We start from the raw sequence: 22,766 nt of genomic DNA, 5'->3' as shown, positions 1-22,766 counted from the left end.
TCAACCACTGTATGTCACATACGTGCAAACAAATACGTATAACTTCCTTTTCTGAACGCACTTCTCAAGGCTTTGAACCCTGGTTATGTATGCACTGATTATTTAAGAAAACATCAGTGTGCAGTACCATTTACTTTTCTTCTAAGTTTGGCTCATAAAAGCTGCCACTCATTTACACCAATGCCTTTTGACACCGTTCTTGCATTCCTCTGGCATTAGACAGTGGCCTTAAATATGGAGTTATGTAGTGCTCAGAAGCCCTGCTATTAAAAAAAACAGTGTGTGACTTCAGTCCTTTTCATAATGCTTTAACTCCTGAATAACTCTGCTAAAGCTAATGAAGTACAGTAAGGTGGTAAGAAGATACTCTAGTAACTGGGAGTATCACCAGTGTATGTTTGCACATTACTTCTTCTGAGCCCTTACTAGATGATTTAATAGGGGATTGAGTCAAAAGTCAGGTAATAAAAATCTATGTGCATATACTTACTGTTTAGTATTTCTCTTGATGTATGTGTGTGATAATAGTAATCATACAGTGTTTTTTCCTTTTTCATTTCATGCACCATATGTCATTTCAAAGTGTTTATTTACACCACTTGTAAATCAAGGGAGAAAAAGAAGGAAAGGGAAACACAGTGGAAGCAGGATGTCCTGTATTAAAGCTCATACATATTTATAGCCGCCTCTTTTCTGAGTTTCAGGATACTGATTTGATGCAAACAAAGCACATTTCAGTGGCGTTTCCTTTTTTGTAGCAAGAGTTCAAATCCAGTAAAGTCACTTGTTTCCATTTGCTTCATTTGACTTTATTTAACAGGTATTATACAGCGTTAGAAGTTCCATTCTGAGTAATGTTGCGAGAGTTGATTTCAAAATGAACCAAAGAAGTGGCAGCAGGAAGATACAAAAAAGTCAGGAGCTATTTTAGCATATTTTATGTGAATTTATATTATCACCTTAATTTATGAAGTCATTAAACAGGCAATGGAGACTTCATACCAGTGCTAAACAAGCTTCATAAGAGTGCAAAATGACTGGCTTCAAAATCGGATGTGCTTGAAATGAGGTCTGCTGTCTGATCAGGGATCTGTTTTAGGTTTAGCCAGATTTTTACCTGGATTCCACCATGATGTCCACATATCTAGATAAGGTTATTCAGTAATCTGAATTATCCAGGATCTGACAGGTGACAACCTGAGTGATTTTTGTTAAAGGAAATTAAGCAAGGATGAAAAAAAATTGCAAGCAATGTCTTGGATCCAGTTTTGTTGTGGATCTCTTTTAAATGAATATGGATATAGAGAACATCAAACAGCAGTGTTCTGATGTGGCCTGAGGGCCTCACTATTTCATGAAAAATTAATTAAGCAGCATGAAGTATCTGTATTATGAGGGATTCAAAGAGCAAGATGCATTAATTGTGCTGTCAGTTCTTCTTCCACCCTGTAAACAGAGATGCTAATGTAGCCATAGTGCTGCTTGGTGTGATGCAGTCCAGTGCATATAATTAACTACAGGCTGGTTGTTTAGTTCATTCACAGCTGAAAAAAATGGAAATGTGGTCGGATTTTGTTTTATCAGAGGGCTAGTTATTGCATAAGTAGAACATCATTTTGTATTTCCTGCCCTAAATGCCAGGAATTATCAGTAGAACCTAAAATCTGAAAAGAGAAGGTATTTGCAAATTGCTTGTTCAAGACTGTGAGGAATCCAGGACTAGACTTCAAAGAGCTGCTAGCTTGAGAAGAGGGTAGAAAATTAAGCAAAACGTGTCAGCATAAAGTATCAGTATTTTTTAAAAAACAGTGGCACAAAGAGATATCTGGGAATAAATTGTCTCTATCATAGGAGAATTCAAAACTGCAACTTTCTTGTTATTTTAACCTAAAAAATGGTTTATCTATCCATGCTCAAAGTAAGAAAAACCTTTAGTGCCATCACTTGTGATCCAGAAAAAAATCACACTACTTGGACAGTAAATTCCCGCTTTGAGTGAGCATGGCATGATTTGGCTATAGCGTCCTTGTACTCACTCATGTACTCTTAAGTCTTTAAGACGTTAACAATGTTTAGGGGAGGTGGGTTTTAACCCCTGCCAAGGGCTTGTCAGCGTGTGCCATTGAGGATGGAGTCCCAGGGCACTGCAAAGATTGTCCTCTCCCATATGTTGCAACAGCGTGCCATGGGGGCTAGCCGTACTGTGGCCGTTCATGGCAATGAGAGATCAATGGCTAAAGCCTGAGCTGGCTTTGAAAACTTTTGTCCATAGATAGTTTGTCTGAATTAATCAGGTTTCTAACAGAACAGGATTTTGATGCTTAGGAACATCTGAAAACCCCCTTCCTTTTGTTTATTTTCTATTTCGTTTATGCCTAGAGTGTTTCCACAGGGTGCTATGAGGTCAGCGGGGACATGTGCTTAAGGATAAATAAATAAGATATTGTATTTCGGCCTCCTAAAGATTGACCTGCTCCTCCTTTCCCTGAATTTTCAGAAGATCTCAAGAGGCTGTGCTGAAGCATGTGGTGTTAAAAACATCAGATCCAACTCCTGCAGACTTTTTCATGGAGTGTAGGGATATGCTGGACTTTTTAAACCAGATGTGTATTTGTTTACTAGTTAAATAATTTGATTAATAAGTTATTTGTTAAAGACATAACCCAAAGGGATAGATGATAACATGCTACTGAATATATCATTTGCATAACTATCTTAATTGAAGTGGGTGTTTAGATTTTAAGTTGAATTTGGCCTCATTTCTTCGTGGGACCTGACGTGGCCACACAGGGACAGGTTTTCAAAAGAGCTCCAGGCAAGATTTGCAAATGTTCAGAAAACCCAGCTGGGACTACATTTTTATAAGGTCCAAGCTCTCATTTATGCATCTTAATAGTGACCTGAGTGCCCAGAAGTACATCTAGCATCCAACACATGAGACTTCAGTGACATACAGCTCTTTAGCAATGTAGTGAGTTTTATCTGGATACGAATGTTGGGCTTGTGGATTGGGTTGAATTCAGTTTTTGAATGTGAGGGTTGTTTGTGGGAATTTTTTTGCACGTGAGTTTGGTTTGCTCTCTGAGATTGCTTTGTAGGTTTTAGTGTAGAGGAATGATGAAAGGCAGAGCTAAACTGTTAAATTCCTGCCTGCTTTTTCACTGAAACGATATGAAACTTCAGCTGTCATGGGTCTCTGGACTGGAGGATCGTGACCCTTTCAAGGAAAACTGGCCAAGTTTCATGCCTGCAACAAAACCCGCAGAGTATCATCCTGCTTCAGGTTTCTCTCTAAACATTTTGTCATGGCTCTCTTTTTCAACCTTACACAGGACAGGGATGATTTGGCTCTGAACATGTCAGCCAAGTCACGTGCTCGTTTTTTGGCTCAGGCCCATGGATGGGCAGGGAGCCCCAGGAGTTCTCCCACGTCTGCAACGCCAGGCGCCAGTGAAGCCCTGGCACAGCAGAACAACTCAAGCATTTTTAAAACGGTTAGATGTAGGATGGAAAGCATCCTCTTTTCGTCAAATCTCAATTTCCTTTCATGTGCATTTGTGCAAACGAGCCATCTAAAAGCACAGCAGATTATCTTTCAACACACAGAAATGCTGGTTGAATGCTGGTATTGTTGACCGTTTGCTCTGTTTCTAGTTAGGCATTATTGACAGGCTCTGTACTCATATGAAAATATTTTGCTATTAGTGACTTCCCTTTTTCCATGCAGTGCACAGCTAATACAATTTGCTGATTACACAGATCCTTTTCTTATTCTTTTTAATACAGGCAATTATTGAAAACAGAACTGGGATCCTTTTTCACTGAATATCTACAGGTAGGCATGTGTTTTCTTTCATTTAAATCAGATTTTGTTACATGGTACTGAGCAAAATCATTCCACCCACTCTAAATGCTGATCTGGAGCCCCTTGAAACCATTCAGAGATGTCGACTGACTTGTCTGTGTTCTGTCATTTATAGAATAATGAGATTTGGATTTTATGTATATATAGTTAGATAGTGAAATCCCAAGCCGTGGAATAGATTTGTGCAGTCACTGTGTTTCTGTATGACATTGCTGTCTTTCAGTAGACTTGAGACATTCTCTTTTAACTTAAAATTTAAGTTCCTGAGTAAACCAGTTAAGTTCATTGTAGTATAGTTAATAGGAAGGACATTTAGTAGTAAGTACACACTGTCTATTGGAGCAGTATTTCTGCTTCTCTAAGACAGAGTACTTGCTTTGTGGGTCAGCCATTTGAAGTTCGAGAAGCACGCAGAATACGTGCTGTATCCTGAAAGCAGTAGGTGATTATATCATCATTTGACAAGTGTCCCAAGTGATTTAAGCAAGATGGGCACAGGAGGAGTCCTTTAGTGATTGATCATTAAAATAAAAGACCCCCTTTATTGTCAAAAGTTAAGAATGAACAAAATGTGAAATACGATGGCTGTAGGGAAGTACAGAATTGAGTAAAGGTAGTCTATATTTTATTTACAGAATCAGCTGCTCACAAAAGGCATGGTGATCCTAAGGGACAAGATCCGGTTTTATGAAGGTAACTTGGATTTTAGCATGGCTACCTATGTCTGTCACAGGAGCTAGCAAATGCATTCTGGAGGCAGTGTGATGCTTTCCACTCTCTTTCCGGGACTATGGATTAGTTTGTATCAATTCGTTCCTGCAGCCTGTTGTTGTGTCCTGCCTTGGTGTTCCCATTGGCTTTCATCAAGTAGAGGTGATTGCCTAGAGCAGCAGCATGGGAGTAAAGGAAAGATTACCTCCAGCATGGACACCTCCTTCTCCTTCAATTATAGCCAGCTAACTGTTAAGAAAAAGTGAAAAAATAGAGTGAGATATCTCAATAAACAAAAAACCAAGCACTAAGATCCCAGTTAGTTGAAGTGTCTGGCTAAGTCCAAAATAATGCTGTGGGTTGTTTTAAGAGTTATTCTGGGTTCATGCTTACATAAACAAGGTCAGACACTGTCTTTTTTTTACAGTCAAGGCTCCGTTTGTCTGTCTGTACCTTCTGGAGGTGTCACCTTATGGAAGTAAACTTCAAGGATAACCTCCGCCAGATGTGTCGTTTTACAGTCACCCTCATTTTGTGTCCTATGCTGTTGTGCGGCATTTAGATGTGCTGTTAAATATGCCATTTTGTCCTACATGTAGGCATACAGGTTGCACCAGAGGAGGTTTAGGTTGGATATTAGGAAAAACTTCTTCACTGAAAGGGTAGTCGGGCACTGGAACTGTCTGCCCAGGGAAGTGGTTGAGTCCCCATCCCTGGAGGTATTCAAAAGACGGGTAGACGTGGTGCTTAGGGACATGGTTTAGTGGTGGACTTGGCAGTGCTAGGTTAATGGTTGGACTTGATGATCTTAAGGGTCTTTTCCAACCTAAATGATTCTATGATTCTATACATCATCAGGGGGTAAAATGATTTCAGAGTATCTTCAGGAATTATTGCCCATGTAAACAGTCTGAAGATCTCTGGGGAGTCTTGAGGCAATTTTAAAGAAATGTGTCTTTCCTTTTCCAAAGCTGCAGTCATAATACCACTTAGTCTAAATATACTATTTAAGCAGTAGCCTGGAGACAACCATTTCCAGTAGTTTCAGCTCTCTATAAATCCTAAATGTGACCTTTCATTACTGACAGTACAGTTGATCAGATTAAGATGGTGCTATGGGACCCAGCTTTTCTGATGAAAATACAATAGCCCTGAACACTGCAAAAAGAGAACAATTTCACATTAAAAAAAAAAAAAAAAAAAAAACAAACCACCACATAAAAAAGTACCTGAACTCTTCTAAGCTGAACACAGAATTCCTTAGTTATATAAAATAACAGCTTGGAGGGCACAAGGGAAGCTGTAAGGATCTCGAGGTCTTCATAGCTGCTTTGTAAATCACAAAGGAAGTTGGTTTTTAAGTATCAAATCAGCAAATTAGATGCAGAGACCTACCAAAGTCCAACCCCTTTTTCTTCTGGTTTTACTAGCTTGAAAATCAAAAATACTGTCTCTGATGTTTGAGATCAACGCTGAGATGAAAAATTGAAATGTGAGGCCACTAAATGGCTTTCAAATGTAGGAGTATGTTTAGCAAATATAAAATTTCAGCAAGCTGTTGATATTGGTTTTGAATTTGGTGTATCATTTTGTGGTTGCCCCTTAAAATATGGTCAGAAATGCTGGTAAGGTGAGGATTAAATTGGCCATGTTTTTTCCAAGTCCGTCCTCAGAAATGTCAGCTCACTAAAACTAGCAAGTTACAGGATGGTAGCTGTAATTTAGGAATCTCATTCAGAGGCAGAGGACTTTCTGACAGACAGCTTTCTGTTAGCCTGCCTGGGGAGCTGCTCATTCATGTGAGTTTCCAAGGCTGGAATTTGGGGTTCCTGGCAGCAGAGGCAGCAGCACCCCAGAGTCCATCCTGTATTCAGTGGCTCCCGAAACACCCAAGACAAAGCTGGGAGCACAGAAATCTTGGGAGCTCCCATTCTGAGCAGGGCTCCCTTCCTGGATCTGCAGCAGCAGCGGTCCTGCCCTCAAATCTCAGGTTGTTCTGCACCCCATGGTTTGAGTTTCCCTATCCGGTTGGTGTCGAAGTTTTCAAAAGAGAAAAAAGATCACTTCAGAGCCCACTTTGGAGGGTTTTTGTCCTGCAGGAGGTTTTGAAAATTGTAGCTTCTGTTTTGAAATGATGATTTTTTTTATTCTTATGTTTCTTTCAGGAGTTTCAATTAACTTTTAGAAGCACTGTGAAAAGTACTACATGCATTTTTATGTCATACAAAATTGACTATATTGTGCTTCATTAAAATGAGCATTTAGAGTCACCCAGCTTCCTGGAATCTGGTAAATGCTTATGGTAAATGTAGGGATCTTGGCCTGACAGTAAACCAAACATATTCTTGAAAGAACACGGAAGTCATGTTCCCCCAGGTGAAAGATACTCATCATCAACAAACTGTAGGAATTCTTCCACAGCCCCCAGTAAAAGGCCTGCCTGGCAAAAGGCAGTTAACTTTGCAGCCTTTCTGAGCTGCTGTACAGAAATCCATCACTTCACAAAACAAGCCCACAAGATGAAGGGAGCGTGCGGCAGAAAAGGCATGTCCATCTCAACAGGGTAATTTGACTTCATGCAGTTCTGGCAGCAAGATTTGAAAAGGATGAATGTTCAGCACCCACATCTGGAGCCAGATTCGTAAGGGCTTAGTTTCCGCTTAGCGTCAACTTGTGGGCAGCTAATGTATTTAACTCTTTTTAAAGCTCTGCCCTTGAGGCGTAAGAGTGATTGGGCTTCTCCTTCATGATCTTTGAAACACTTCAGTGTTCAGACACTAGTATATGGTGGTTATAATGCAACGGTATTTATTATTATTATTACTGCTACAGCTACTAGGAATTTTGGACCTGGCTCCCTGCTGTGTTTCACTAGAACTAATGCAAGACAAATTTTTAAAAAACTGAAACTGAGAACACCTTGTTCAGTCTTGTGCACGAGTGTGTAGGACAGAGAGAGCTCCTGCCTGATGGTGCAGAAATGAAGACCTTGGTGTGGTTTGCAAGCCAGCAGCTGCAGTATGGCACGGTGATCCACATTTGTCACTGAAAGCACTTAAAGTCATCAACCCACGAATAATTCAGGAGTTGCAGATGGGCCAGAGCTGGTGCTATTTGTCATGTGCTTAAAAATGCAGGGAGATCAAGTACCCCATAATAAAGATTGGCACTTGCTAACTGGGAGTGTAGATGCTTTCATGCGGAGTTTCTTTGTGATATGATGTGTGTAATTCTGGGCAAAATGTTCCCTAGCTGAGGCCCTAAGTAATGCTGTAATGCAAAAATTAAGAATAGTACGTGATTCTGACACCGATAGTAATATTGATTAATTGCTATTGAATTTGCTTCCTGATAAGTCATATTATCTTGTCTGAATGCCTCATAATCATTGATGTATTTATCTCCATAATACTTGCTGGTGGAGGTGCAGTGGCATTGCTCACCTTTCACAGTTGGATTAGGGGCACGAGGATGCTAAAGAGCTTGCCCAAGGTCACACAAGCGGTTTTGGGGAACAGGGATTTGAAGCCAGCATCCAGCTATCGAGCCAGACTTCCTTTCCCGTAGATCTCGGCTCCTGCATTTGCCTCTGTGTTTTGCGAAGTGTTCTGTGAGGAACTCTGTGTCCAACTTGGTTGTAGGACCCGGCCAAAGCTTCTTGATCTCCACTGGGGAGGCTTCCCGGCGGCTGCAGCTGGGGAGGACATAGGGAGGGAGGTGGCCCCACTGCAAGGACCATGGGAAACTCACGTTTTGACTGCATCCTTTGAAAGTTACAGTAAAAAGTAGAGCCGCAAGACCATTCTCTTTTTCTACAGATCTTGGGTGAGATTTTCTATGTAGATACAGGGAAGCTAAGGGATCAAGCTGAGGGGATGCTTTGTGGAGGATCTCCACAGAGCACAGTTTGATCTGCTGGCTTACGTCTTAGAGGGCAGAGGGGAGCATGGTGGGGAAGATTTCTCTGCAGGAATATTTTCACGTTTAACCTGCTGTGTCCTCCTCCTACTGCTCTCCTCCGCAGTCTTGTCCAGTAGGTATTTTTGCAAGAAGAGGAGGAGGTAACCTGAGCTATTATTCATTATTCTTCACAGGGTTTTTCTGAGTAAGCTTTAACCTCAAGGTCTCTGAGTTTATTAAGAGCATCAGATGTGTCATCTGAAAAGACACAAATACTGAATGATCTGATACAGTGAAAGGAATACTAATTCCATACTGCTAATAGTAGCTGTTACATGATTCATTTTTGTGTATAATAGCAGATCCACATTGTTTCCTGCATGTTTTAGTCTTTGCAGTTAGCTGATTACAACCTAAACAGTTCACTAGTTCGTTTTGTGTTTTTGCAGGGCAGAAACTACTGGATACCTTAGCTGAAACCTGGGATTTTTTCTTCAGTGATGTCCTGCCCATGCTTCAGGCTATTTTCTATCCTGTGCAGGTGAAAAATTACTCTGTTACTATAGAATCTTGAAAAACTGGAAAAAGCAACTTTACTCGTTTGTCAACAGATTGATGCAATCCTTAACTCTCTCTCCTTGGGCCAGCCTCCCAGTGCAGCTGTTCCGTATAGTCACGTCATGCAAATAAGTTGCTTATGCAAACAGCGGTTTGAAGTGCTTGGGTGAAAAAGATGAAGGGGAACTTTGAAAACAGGAGTGGAGTGCAGGGAGGATGGTTAGTGCTTCTGTCAACTTACACAAAAAGTCGAAAAAGGTTACGAATGATAAACTAAAATATGCACACACTGAAATGAGTGGAGCTGTGTTGACTTAAATATATACATTTCCTTCTCTGCGATGTGAATTAATCTCTGAAATATCTCCACTTTTGAAAAGGAATTGTATTTCCAAGGTCAAATTCTATGCTACTATAAATGAACAGCAATAGGCAGTGAGGTTAGACCAGTTTACATGAGCACAGAATTTGACTCCAGTAATTTTAAATCCACAATAGGGACTTGATCTGTTTTGGATGAGGATCACTCTTCTAACTTAATGATGGCCACAGAATGTTGTTTATCGCTTAAGTCCGAAGGACATCTGTACCAGATAGGTATATGTGGCCTTCTGGAGTTGCTCTTAGATGCCTACAGATTTTAGTGGGAGTTTGGTGCCTAAACATATTTGGGGAAACTTTGGAAACTTTCTCCCATTTTTCCAAGTGGACTTCATGCCTAAAATGATTGTCCAAATGTTATTGATATTACCATTTGCATCTGCAGTTAATTACAGACATGAAATCTGAACTAAGTGGAAAAGCTGCAACTTTACACAAAATTTCATTCTGAAAGAGAAGAGCTCTAAAAACATACGGGACTACTTCACCCATTGACTTCTGTCTTACCACTAGAAACTTTAAAACGATAGACATAATATGGTATTGAAAACCTATTAGAACCTGATGGGAGATTTTTCTAAGTGCCACATCATTTAAATCCAAGGCATTTGGGAACCTGGAGATATATGTAGGCTCTCAACCTGGTTTTCCATGGTGACTTGACTAAATCAGAATTAAGTCAGATGTTTTTGAAAATTGCACCAAATACCCCTTTTCACTGTTGTGTTCCTGAGGCCTTTGAAAATAGTTTAGCAACACAAGCCTCCTCACCTTTCAGGTGGAAATAATTGCGTGAATTTTCAAAGGAACCTGGAAAGGCTAAGAGCCCCAATTCCCATGTAATTTCGAATAGATCTAGGTGCCTGATGTTCTAAGGATACTTCCAAAAGCCCAGCTGGTGCTTATGGGCTCTTATAAATTCTATTCATTAGCAACTGAAGCAGATTTGGCCTTCTTTACTTCAGTACAAATAATTAACAAAGTGAAAAGGAATGGGTGGGGTGGGGTTAGGCTTTTTTATTCTAAGCTAAGGTAAGTCAATACCAGCTGAATATCAGCTCTTCCAGGAGGGTTAATATTTGGTGGGCAGCACTCAGAACTGCAGGCAAGAATATGCATGTACAGCTATATATACACCCAAGGAAAAAGCCCTGATGCCGGCAAAGGGAACAGTTTTACAACTCCTCGTGAGGTATAAGGCAAGTGGTGTTAATCTCTGCAGGCAGAGCTAGCATCGTGTTCTTCAGATGAGATTTTTTTTTTTTATGAGAAGTGATGCTTGAACTGCAAAAAGATGTCTTTGAAAATGCAGTATAAAACTTCAGCTCTGCTTCTACCTTATAGTGAAGTCTCCTAAACTGTAGAGAAAAAGAGGATCCACAGGTGGGCTGAGTCAGGATTCCTAATATAATTTGAAGATGGTATCCAGCTAGTACTCAAAATCTTGAGAAATAATGGAAATTCAACCCTTTTTTAGCCTTGCTTTTTTTTCTTCTTTTTTTTTAAACATGATACATTTTGTTACGGTTAAAGTACAAAATATTCATGTATATTCTGTGCTCAAGTATGATTCCCCCACACCCCACCCCAACCCCTCATCATCTTTGTGCACAATCAGACTCAGTCATTGTCTGCAGCATTCATTACTGCCAAATCAAATTCGCTGTGCAGATTTGTAGGCTGCTCTGTGTCCTTTGTTATGTTTCCTCTGCTTTTCATTCAGGTTTACCATTCTTGTAATCCCTCAGAAGTGGAGGAAGGAATTTTGATGGAGGATTTTGAAACTCATTTTCACACTGCTCATAATCCATCTTGTTTTGTTTCTTTTTCTAAGGGGAAGGAGCCCTCGGTTCGGCAGCTGGCTCTTCTGCACTTTAGGAATATAATTACCCTCAACATTAAATTGGAAGATGCATTATCACGTTCCAGAGCCAGAGTTCCACCTTCTATTATTCAGATGCTTTTAATACTCCAGGTAAATTGGTTACTTTTCTTAAGCTGTTTTCTTTATCTGTCTTTTTGTACTGTATTGCTGAAGCCTTCTTAAGCAGTCTCTGATTTTGCTCATTCATTGAAAACTTCTTACCCAGAATGCCAGAGCTTCTGTGCAATTAAATGTGATCCTAATATCTCAAAGTAGAGACAGTAGAGATTTCATGCCTTAAGATCCAGAGGGTCTGAGAGTAAAGATTCATTTTGAAACTGTGGGCCTTGAAATACGAAGTTTTGCAAGCAGACCGGTGTATGTGGTAATAACATGACTTCCATGAAATGCTGCGTGTTGCTGCATTAGCAGTTCCGGATATGAAGCTTCACATCTGGAGTAGGCAACAAAGTGAATATGCAATTTATGGTTGAATCATGGTCATGTTTAGTCGCTGGAAACAAATTCTATCAAAGCTGTTGATACAAAAACATTAAGACCAGATCGATACTGGTATTTGCCTTCAGTGTTAGATTTACTTTTTTTTTTTTTAATAGTTGTGAGGAGAAACGAAAAGGAAATTACAGGCAAAAGGCAAGTTTAAGATTTTATTTTGCTGAATTAAAGAAAAGCATGAGCTTGTGTTGAGGAGAAGGGGGATGAGGCAGAAGGGAGGGAGAGAGCCAGGAGTGGATTCTCGGGAGGTGAGGAAGTTGAGATTTTCCTGGCTGGTGGCTTTTTTTTAATAAACAAATAGATTTACGGCAAACTAAAGGATATAGCATCTCACGCTTAAAATGATTCTTTGCTCTTCATAAGCATATGAATTAGTTCTGTGTCTGAAATTGTTTTAAAGAACAGGATAATATAAAGGCTGGTGATGAAAATGGAGCAAGGAGTAAGATTCCATCTGCTGGTTCAAGAAATGGTATGTCACCCTTGCTGTCGCAGTGTACTTTGGTGGAGTGTATACTGGTGTGTTTAACCTAGTTTTCTCAGAAAAAGATACGTAATAGGACAGTCTGCTTGCCCCTTGTCTCCCTTTTCCCTAACCTCCAACTTGCCAAATGCTGCTTGAAACTGCTGGCTGATTGTGGCACAATGGCAGCAATATTGGAGATATTAAGATTCCTAGGAGTTTCATGGAAATTAGTGTCTGGAGAGAGGAGAGGAGCCTTAGGGAAAACTGGAGCATGGGCTTAACTGCATAATGAGACATCAAAGAATTCATATAATTGAACTGTGAACCCAGCTGTGTTAATAAACACCAGAAATTCCACATGAGAGAGTACCATCATGAAAACCTTAATCACAGGAAGGTTGGCTATCAGGCCTCACCCCTTCTTAGATGCGAGGTAAACTCCATTCTAAACCAGGCTTCAGCAGCATTGTTGCTAACAGATCTGCTAGCTTTTTTGTGTTTTTTTTCTTTAGAGAGTCTGTGTTGGCTATGGGCAAGATCAGGCTTCAAATGAATTCAGTGGTGAGCTGGGAACTGAATAACATCCTGATTTAGAAAGTTCATAGGAGGTGATGTGGAGTCATTTGCCCGGATTAGTGCTACAACAAACAGTTTCTTTGCAAATCTGCTTTCTTCAACAACCAGAGGTGTTAACAAGGTGGATGCCTGTTTAGGGTAAAAGGCCAAATCCATTCTCATTGCAAAGCTGTTGATGGAAATCGATAACAGAGGGAGTTTGCCTCTGAGCATTTGTTTCTGCATATGTTGCCTATGGTTGTGTGGTGGGGATGGTGAAAGTCCTTTCTTAGCAATAGCTCTGCCAAACTTGTGGTTTATAATCTAATGGAAATTACTGGAAAAGGTCAGAAGAGGATCTGGGAGTGAGCTATTTACATGCTTGGCAGTGTTAGTCAATAATGGGATTTCAGAGCAAAGGCTTTTTCGCAAACTCAAATGTCATGTTAAACAAAAGCAAGTTTTATACATTTATGGCATATAATGGAATTTCCTTGACTTAGATTAACTCAACATGTGAATAGGGCCGGAAGAGAGATAACAATTCAGCTGCCCAAAGAACACATGGTGGGCTTGTGTGCGTGGACTTCCCAGACTGAGAGACGATGTCTTGGTGTGGACATTGTCTAATCCCTATTTCTGTCTACCATGGATCTCTCTTCCATAACAAACTTGGTGACGCCAGAGCGGACTCCCATGGCTAGAAGCTGAACCTAGTGATGTTGACCCTGGACCAAGCATTGAACCTGGCGCTAAGTTGCCCCGTTTCTGTCCGTGACAGCCTTGTGCAGCTGTGTGATGCAATTAAGGAGTAGGTTGTGTTCTTGAAGACAGCAGCTGTAACGTCAGCTGAAGGTCGCAGGTTGACAAAGGCCCATGCTGACATGCACCAGTCTGTCCTGTTAGAGTGGATTAAAGCGGCAGAGACTTGGTAACTAACGCAGGGTGCATCTGGTATTGCTCATGGTGTAGAGGAAGAGCTCTATCAGTTTGTCAGGAGAAGACACTTTTCTTATGGAGGGGAAGTTTTTTAAAGAGGAAATGGAAGCTGCAGCAATCCTTGGACTTTATTCAGGAGGTAGGTGCTGATTCGGCAAAGCTCAGTAAGCCCACGTTTTACCTGAGTGTGGGTTGACTTTATTGGCTTCAGCATGTGAGCGATTTCATTGACCTCTGTGAAGTTACTGACCTACTGCAAGTTGCACACGTTCCTTGCTTGCTCAGCTGGCTGCACTCTGGCAAGGAGAATGAAACAGCACGTGCCAAAGACCTCCTGAATAAAAGGGCGTGAAATGAAGTTGAGCCCCTTACTTCACTGTTTGGGTGGTTGATTTTTCTTCTTTGCATCCAAGCTTTCATCCTGTCCACAGTAAGCTATTTGCTGGAAGTATGCCTACCAGCCATGCATTTAATACCCTACCATGTGATACAGCACCCACAGCAGTCCTCTGGTATACAGTGACATGACAGAGGATACACACTGGGACAGACACGATCCCCAACCTGACACATGCCTCACAATTTGCCCAGAGAGCCAGATCCCTCCATTTCTTTGCATTTAAGACAGCAAAGGTTTTTTTGTTTGTTTGTTTTTTTTTTTTTTAAAAAGGGAGGGGCGTCGGGCAGGAAAATATCATACCTTGTTTATGCAGTCCCTCTTTGAAGGCAAGAAGAACCTCCATTTCCGGGATAAAGCTGTTACAGGTATTGTGATAGCAGATTGTATATCTGAGGCTTTGTTGTAAGATACCCCTCATTTAAAGCATCAGAAATTATTCTTCAGGTTAATTACTAGACTTGGGTTCTCCAATCCAGTAGAGCCACTTCTGTATTTCACCAGTGCTATAACCTGGACTAATTACAACCCAGCAATCTATCAGGAAAGAAGCAGTCCCCCAGAACTGGGGGAAGGAGTGATATTCCCATGCTGTTGAAGTCAGTGGGAATTTCACCATGGCGTGGAAGAAGGGCTTTATACCACTCAAACTTTCTGTTGCCAGCATAGCCTGATCCACTTACAAAACACAAACTGAAATGTTAATCCTCTGTGGCTGCTTACAGGCACATAAGCTAAAATGCCTCCAGGATGCTCCTGTTTAACTTCTAGGGCCTTTAAGAGCAGAGTCATGATTGAGGGAAGTAAAAGAAGAACTAAACCTGCTTTTGAGCACAGATTGACGCACAGGAGCTCACGTAACTACGCTGAGTTGTCAGTCTCGCCTCAATGACCTTTCTCTTTGGGTGGAATTAGGAAGCTGGAGGGAGAATTTTCTCCCTTATGCTCTGTGAACCAAAGAGAGCAAAACTACCACTGGAGGATAAGCAATCTGACTTATTTCCCAAAACGTGTTATCAAAGACGACCTTTGCCACTGAAACTGGAACATCTTATTTCCAGGTATCTCACCTGAGGTCCGAGAAAGTTGGAAGAGAAGAATTAAAGAGTGTTTATCTGCATCTTTCGGTTAACATCAGGTTTATTGGAGTTCACAGAATCTCTCTGGGTGACCCAAGGTACTTAAAAACCCCAGAAAAGCACAGCACAATATCTCTTGTGCTGAGGGATGAGGCCTCACTAAACATAAGCTCTGAAGAGAAAAATAAAACCTGTGGTTTCCTTTTTGGCTTCTCTGAGCTTCATTTGAACTCCCTTGCCTGTTGCCTTTCTCTGTAAAGGAAGACAAAATAAATACATAAAACTGTCCAGTGGGACCTATTTGTTATCTCTGGAAAGTCTGTAAATGTAGGTTCAGCTCCTTGCACTTTAAAGGGATGGAAAAGCACATTGCAAGAGCTGAAAGCAAATGCAAAGAGTGCTATTTTTCCATCTCAGCAGCCACAGAGCAAACCAAAGATAGCATAGTGGTTAAAAACAAAATATTCTTCGCTATCAGAAAACTGTAGCGTCCTGCCTGTGGAACAACAGATTTGCTGTAATGCTGCAACGTGTGTCAGCTGGGGTCAATTCTTTATGGCCATACGGTTTCGAATTTGGTGGTTGCTTTTGAGAGGTTGTCTTACTGAGTCTCTTAGACCTGAAGCATAGGTTGAAGAAAGTGGTGTGGGTGTGAGGTTTCAACATGCTTTTAATTTCTCTACCTTTTTCTGAATTCCTGGTTTATAAGACACAAAAAACGAGAACCCTGTAAGTAAAAGTATTGTAGACCCTATTTAAACATAAATTGCCATATCAAAAACCTGTGCTTCCCCTGGGTTATGCATAAATGTGTTCTCTTCCTTCCTGCTGAAAGGGCGGCTTGTCTGTGTCATTTGCATCAGCCTCATAGGCACGTAAGGAGTCAGGTGAGACATTTTACAGCCGGGACACTGCCTGACACAGAGAAGAGTCCTCCATTGCTTTGTGTTGACATAGGTGAAACTGAGAATCTGGCCCTCAAGATTTACACCTCAGAGTATTTTGTAGAAACAATGCTTGCTTCTAAGCAATATCCTCTGTCTTATTCTGTCTTACTTATTGTCTCTATCAGCAAGTGCAGTTTGCAGTAATTAAATTGACACAAGTTTGTTGTCCTGGAATGAATTTGTATTGCCATGATTTTTAAAAAGGCATAGCATTCATTTGTTGTAGAAAAAGACCCTTTTGAAAGAAAAACATGACCTTTTTGCTAGCGAGGAGCACTTGTCATAATTGATTTTGAATCTCTTCATATAGTTTCATTATTGTGCTAGTTTTCTGGTGCTGGGAATCATTTCTGCATGGAAGCAGCAAAAATGCTAGAATTATTTCATCCACATCTTGGGGTATTGCCTCAAGCAGGTTGGGATGTGCTCTGTCAAGGAATATGAGACAAGAAGCTGGGAACTGACTGGAGAGTTCAAAAAAGTGGCAGCAGCAGTAGCCTGAGTGGAACACAGAGGAACCAGAACGGTCTAAATGTACACTACAGCGGTGCTGACGTTTTGGTCAGCCAAAGGTGCCAGGTGGGAGTGCTAAATAGGCTATTTGTAGTAACCAAAGTACCGCCTTCGCTTGCTTTGCATGTCAATCAATCAAGAGCAAGTCCCCTACCATAGCTGGGGACCTTGGTGTAAGTGGTAAGGATGTGAGTCAGTGACCCTCGGTGGCTATCCATTTTCCATTTACAAGCTGTAGGCTCATAGTTAAGGGGGAAACCACATCAGAGGCATTTTTCCTCTATAAGGTTTTTAGCTCTGTTTCCACCTGGCACTTACAGGGCTCACCACAAGTATGTTTTCTCTAGGGGCAGAGATAGGGGGAGTGAGCGTGGTTGCTCTTAACCATTCTGTAAGCCTGACTGACAGGGGGCTTTTACAACAGTTACTCCAACGCAGCCAGCGTTTCTGCACCACGGACCTTGAAAGATCTGCACTCATGTGGACCCTCTTTGTAACTAAGGCCAATGGAAGTCCATTGCCATATGAAAACAACAGAAGTGTTTTGAAATCGAGTACTCTCCAAAACTAGCTCTTAATATATTTGACAACACTACCTGTTGCCACTTCTGTAACCTTAAGCAGTGGAAAAACAGGAAAGCAACATAAAATGTTTTGCTTTGTTATATACGAACCTGTCTCATGAACACCGTGGCGTAGTAATTCAAAGGTGCATCTTGTCCCTCCTCTTAGCAGAAAGACAGTGTTCAAGGGAACGTGACCACAACCTTGTCCATACCAATTAAACACAATTGTTTTAGAAGGCAATTTGCATTGTGCTAACTCCCTTTGGGCGTATGCTCATAGTGCATTTTAAGAGTACCTTGCATTAAGTAAAATGTCATTTCTGTGAAGGATACCAGTTAGTTAACCAAAGGTATGGCTTCAGATGGAGTTGTTCAAACGCCGCAGCAGTTGTCGAGACTGCCTGAGTTATGCTGTTACCGTCCATCAGGTGCTCAGCAGTTACTGCCCCTTTGCTGTCTTGCGCTGTGGTAGGTGAGAAGTGCTTACATGTCCTCTTTCAAATTACCCAACACTTGCCTTGGGGCTAGAGTGGGCGTGCACGGAGGTACAGCATAGCTGCTGCCTGCAGCACCTGAGACTGCCTTAGCCCACAATAATTTACTTGTGCAACCTCAATGTGAGTTGTTTCAGCTCCAGTCAGTTAGATACATGTTTAACCTCAACTCAACCAGGTTGTCCTTACTAAAATATATGTCTGTTTCCTGGAGTTTGCCTCCGTTAACAAAACTGGCCTATTAAAACCAGTACAAGTTCATTGGTAGGCAAATCCTTAATCCGTAACAAAACAGAGTTAAATCAGTAAAATCTTTCTTAACTTGAATTAGAATGTCCCTGCAGACCTATAATTTTATTGAGGGAGGTTTTAACTAATTGCATTAGTTTATACAAATGTCTCTTGTGGATCCATTTGGGCCAGTAGACTAAAACTGGCATAAAAGATAGCATAGAAATTTTGACTATTGAAAAACTCTGAGCAGGAAATGTTCCCACGGTGCAAGAATCCTTTGAGGCAGGGTGCTTTAATACTGTAATTCATGGATTGTCTACAGGGGGAGCATAAGAAAGTTAATCTAAGCTACCTTTTAAAGAAGATTAATTAAACCTCATTAAAACTCTGTATGGACACTCATTCTGAGAATTAAAGGGGTAGGAAGGGAGGCGAGTTAAATTAATGACACTTCAATTCTACATCAGAGGCCTAAGCACAATTTATCTAAACAGCTTTCTGTTCTTAATTTAGTGAATATAATTTCATTTTCCTGAGTGTCCCCAGGTGGACAAAGCCACCAAGGAATCACGGCTGTTGAATTGCCCAGGGCACTACGGGGGAGGTCCCCAAGAGGTGGCAGTCACTTCTTGGCTGTTATGGCTGACCACAGACCTGAGAGCCGTCCCCAGTGCCACCGGCACCGTGGGTGGTATCTGCCAGCTATGGCAGTGGTGGCACCCGGCACAAAAGGGGAGGACTGTTTGCTCTCCATGACTGAGTTGTGTCCATGCAGGTCGGAAGGTCAGCTGATGCTGTGGTTGGGGTTGCTGGTGCAGCTCCTCCTGTTCTGCCCTGCTGGGATTCATCTGGCCCTGCTCACGAGAAGAACGTCAAAAGACACATTTCCAACAGAAAGACTGTCCAGGGTTGTTTCATAGTGTTGCATACGTGGGTTTCTCTGTGGCTTTCGGAGATGAGTCAACATTGGTTTCCAGTCAGAACTGTCCTGAGCCGCAGCTGGGTGCAGAGTGGCTTGGGTAGTCCCCTGTGCACATACCACCATCCCCATGCCTTCTCGCTGCCTAAAGCTTTCCGGCTGAGCACGGGGCTAGCAGAGTAGCTTTCTGACAGGAGATTTCAGAGGCAGCCTGTGTGCCTGTTCTTCTCCTGCTCCTGGAGCCTTTCCTGCAGCAGACACGGGGCTGCACAGTGCTCGTTGGATTTTGAACACTGGTGCTTGCTGGTAGCACAGCTGCTTCTCCCATCATCTTGGTGGCTGCTTCATCACCTTTTACCTTCCCATACGTTGCCTTCTGGCTCTTTTCCTCCCCCTACCCCATCTTATTTTCCCACAGGGTGGACGGGAGGAAGGCAGAGAGGGAAGTAGCTGGCAGCATGTTAGTGACATGGATGACAGCTGGAAGCTTGTCCTTGCAGGCAGCTATTTCTCTGATCTCAGTTACCCCCTCCTGTCTTCGATTATGCCCATACACCGGGTCGAGACCCGGTAGCAGCTGGTTGCAGAGCGCCAGGACACGCAACAGGGAGAGCTGCCTCCGCCGTGGGCCCATTAGGTGGTCGTGACTGATGAGCGTCTCTCAGCGATGCCCAAAGTGCTGAGTCCTCTCAGAGGTGGCGGTGACCTGAGGCAGTTACGGGGACCCGGGCTGCAGCTAGTGGAAATGCAGGTGCTGTGAAGCTCCGGTCGCCATGTAGGCAGCGGGAGCTGGAGCTGGCTGCGGTCCCCAGCAGGCAGCCAGCTGCCCCTCCAGTTTCAGGACAGATGGAGCATGGCCAACACTCCTTGCCCGAGAAAGGGGGTGTCCTCCGGCAGCAGGCACAGAGCTGTTTGCCCACACCGATGTGAATGGCAACTTTGTGCAAAAGTCCCCTATAATTAGAGAGGAGTGAAATGAATTGTCTCCTGTACGAATTGTTTGGAAGCAATTCTGGCTGCTGTTTGCTCTCCATCAGGAGTGATTTCTCCCGGGGTTTTGGCATTTGCCTGTTTCTCCATCTATGCTATAGAACTTTATTATTATGGGAAGGTGTGTTTCCATTAAAGCCGACATGGTGATTAAAACAAATTATATAAAATGTCCTGGCCTCTGCCTTCTCCCTGGAAGGTGCACTGAGAATGGGAAAGAGTTGAGAAGGGTATGGAAGCTCCTGCTCTGCAATGCCACCCGAGCCCCGTCCCCAACCAAGCCTTTCCTCTCCCAGTCTGTGGTTGCTAGTGCCAGGGCCAGCACCCCGTGGGGACAGCGTGTACCAGGCTGGTGGCGTGGGGACTTGTGCAGAGGGTAACTGCTTTGTGGTGTATTTCTTCCAAAAATAAAAAGGCTGTGCATTGCAGTCCGCAAAAGATGGGGGAGTGATTGAATGAATCTTTCAGAGGCATCCTTTCTCCCATGGTGAGTGGACAGGGTTAATTGTCTTCTATCAGTGATTTCACAGTCTTACTCTTAGTTCTGCTGCGGCTGCAGAATAAACAGCTATGTGGCACAGCGATATGTGACACGTACTGTGAAATTCATTAACTTGCCACTACCCAATTACTGCAAGCAATTAAAAGGTAAACAGTTAATCATGTGACAGCAGGATTCAGATTATGTTATTTGATTTAAACTGTTATCTGTTGGGAGCCTTCTGTTTCTGGTGAGATACCGGGTGACTGCAGCAAAACTTCTGCAGCACAAGGTGACTACGATGTGACAGGTCGTGCCTGCGAGTCAGGCGTGTGGGCAGTTGTGCCGAGTGTCCCCGGTACGTTACGGCTTTGCTGCGAGCGAACCGGCTGGCTGTGGCAGCGTGGTTTTGCCAAGAAGCGACCATCCATCAGAAGGAGCTGTGGTGGGACAAACCAGGGGCATGGGGAGGGGACCACTCCTGACTTGTGTGCTCTTCAAAATGGATCCAGAGGCCTCCAATTTGGCAGGGGATTGCACCTTAGTACTCTCTCATCCAAATGCAAAGCAAAAAGCAAGCCTGCTGCAATCAAGCAGACACGGGCAAGAGGAAGGGCCATCGTTGAGCCTGGCTGAAATCTGTCAGAAAGGTATCTTGCAAAATACAGCTGTTGTACTCAGAGTGGCTCTCACATGAAACCAATTAAATTTCTTCTTCTTGAGCATCTAAGAGCTGTCGGCTGCTTCTATTACCGGCTGCCATGTATCTCCAAGCCTCCTTTCTTGCTAGCATGGGTAGACCAAAGCCTTCATGCACTGGGCACTGTAGAAACACAGTGAAAATACAGTCTCTGCGCTAAAGATTGTGCAGCCTGATGCAAGAGACGGTAGATATATCTGGATGGACAAATGGGGAACAGAAGGAAACAAGGAAACAAACATATAAGAAGTGATTTTATGACAAATAATACATCGTTGGCCTTATTGGTCTAAATGTCCTCTAGAGACTAAGGGCAATGTGGTCCTTCTTGTCCTCTTGTAGGTTGCCTGTTGGGCTCCAAGAAAAAAAATACATCCCTCATTCCTCCTGTATCACTCACGAGCCTTTCTTGTGGTTTCCTTGTTTAGGTGAAGAGAACAAAACCTTGGAAGAAGCAGTGGGGTATTTCCATTGTTTCTCAAAATGTCTGAATCATATGAGGACAGATGTTTAGGCAGTAGGAAGCTAATATAGCTCTGCTAAAAGCCGTGTATAGTAGAGGAGGAACTGGACAGTAGTTTCGTCTTAAAAGTTCTGAAGTAAGGATATATATTTAGCAGTGTTGTTAACATTTAAAAACAGAAGCAAGGAGAAGGCTTGCTTCATGGAGGTGGCTGTGTGATATTATGCGAATTAAATTAAAGCATCAGTCAGCTTTGGAAAAAAGAAAAAGAAAAATACTTTCGTTTCAGTAGCAGAGTCATATCTACAAGAGGTAGGTCAGGGCGCCTGTTGGTTTCAACCACACAGGTTTCCATTACATGTAGATCTACCACGGTTGTTGCAAGAATTGCTGAATGCTGCTGAATTTTGTCAGAGCATGGAGTTAGAGCGTGCGTGTCCCTGACACGTGATGGGGATGAAGGAGGGAAGGTCGGCCCTTTAGAGCCGCTCATATGATCACATCCCGGCTCCATGTACTGTTTGCATTTGAGGAGTACACTGCTCAGTGCTCCCTGGCTCTAAACTCGGATTTTGTGTCCTTTTTATCCTCTGCACATTGGGTTGCTGAGAGAGGGTTTCTGCTCTAGATCCCGTCAGTAACTTCCCGAGTATTTTGAATTGGCAAAGCCTTTTTTTATTGAAATTGAATTGTTCTGTAGGAATGTGTTGCTTTCAGCAAAGCTTTTGCTGCAAGCCAGGAGGGCTCCCGTAGGTCCAGGCTGCTGGGCATCTGGACTCCAAAACTAATGTGTTCTGGGATTGCTGGAAGCTTGACCTCCTTGTGCAAGAGAATAACCACGAAGCGCTTGCTCAGGAGCATGCTACTCAATTCCCAGTTGTACTGATGGGTTGCTCCCTGCCTGCACAAGCATCAGGCTGAGGGCAAGCAGCTGTCCTGAGTGGCTGGTTGCCTGAGCAGGCAGCTGCTCACGGGTGGTGACTGAACCATGCACCCTCTTAAGCCAGGGTAGATAGGTGATCTGGAGATGATCTGCTGCTTTCTGGCTCACAGGGATGAGTTGGTGGTGGTGAAAACTGTGTCACTACCAGAAACAGCAAAAATTTTAAAGATCCAGAAGGCACAGCTGACAACGTTTGCTCAGTCTATTCAAGTGTATTTCAGAAAAGAATAAAATTCTTGGAGTAGATTCAGTCACCTGCAAAGGATGAAGCAGCATGGAGGATGC

At 42.6% G+C, this 22,766-nt stretch overlaps 1 protein-coding gene across 1 annotated transcript in view; it reads left to right on the top strand.

The window, feature by feature from the left end:
* PRR5 (proline rich 5) overlaps positions 1–22,766 on the top strand; it is a gene marked incomplete at its 5' end in the record, with an annotated part of 53,341 nt that overhangs the window by 13,392 nt on the left and 17,183 nt on the right. The window contains 4 exons of the mRNA XM_082311069.1: positions 3,787–3,835; positions 4,501–4,558; positions 8,926–9,017; positions 11,250–11,390. Coding sequence (XP_082167195.1) covers positions 3,787–3,835; positions 4,501–4,558; positions 8,926–9,017; positions 11,250–11,390 — 340 coding nt within the window. The remainder of the gene's footprint in view (positions 1–3,786; positions 3,836–4,500; positions 4,559–8,925; positions 9,018–11,249; positions 11,391–22,766) is intronic.

This window comes from Platalea leucorodia (assembly GCF_965183815.1).
Source record: "Platalea leucorodia genome assembly, chromosome: 4".
NCBI classification, from domain to species: domain Eukaryota; kingdom Metazoa; phylum Chordata; class Aves; order Pelecaniformes; family Threskiornithidae; genus Platalea; species Platalea leucorodia.
This window is presented reverse-complemented; position numbering and strand designations above follow the sequence as displayed.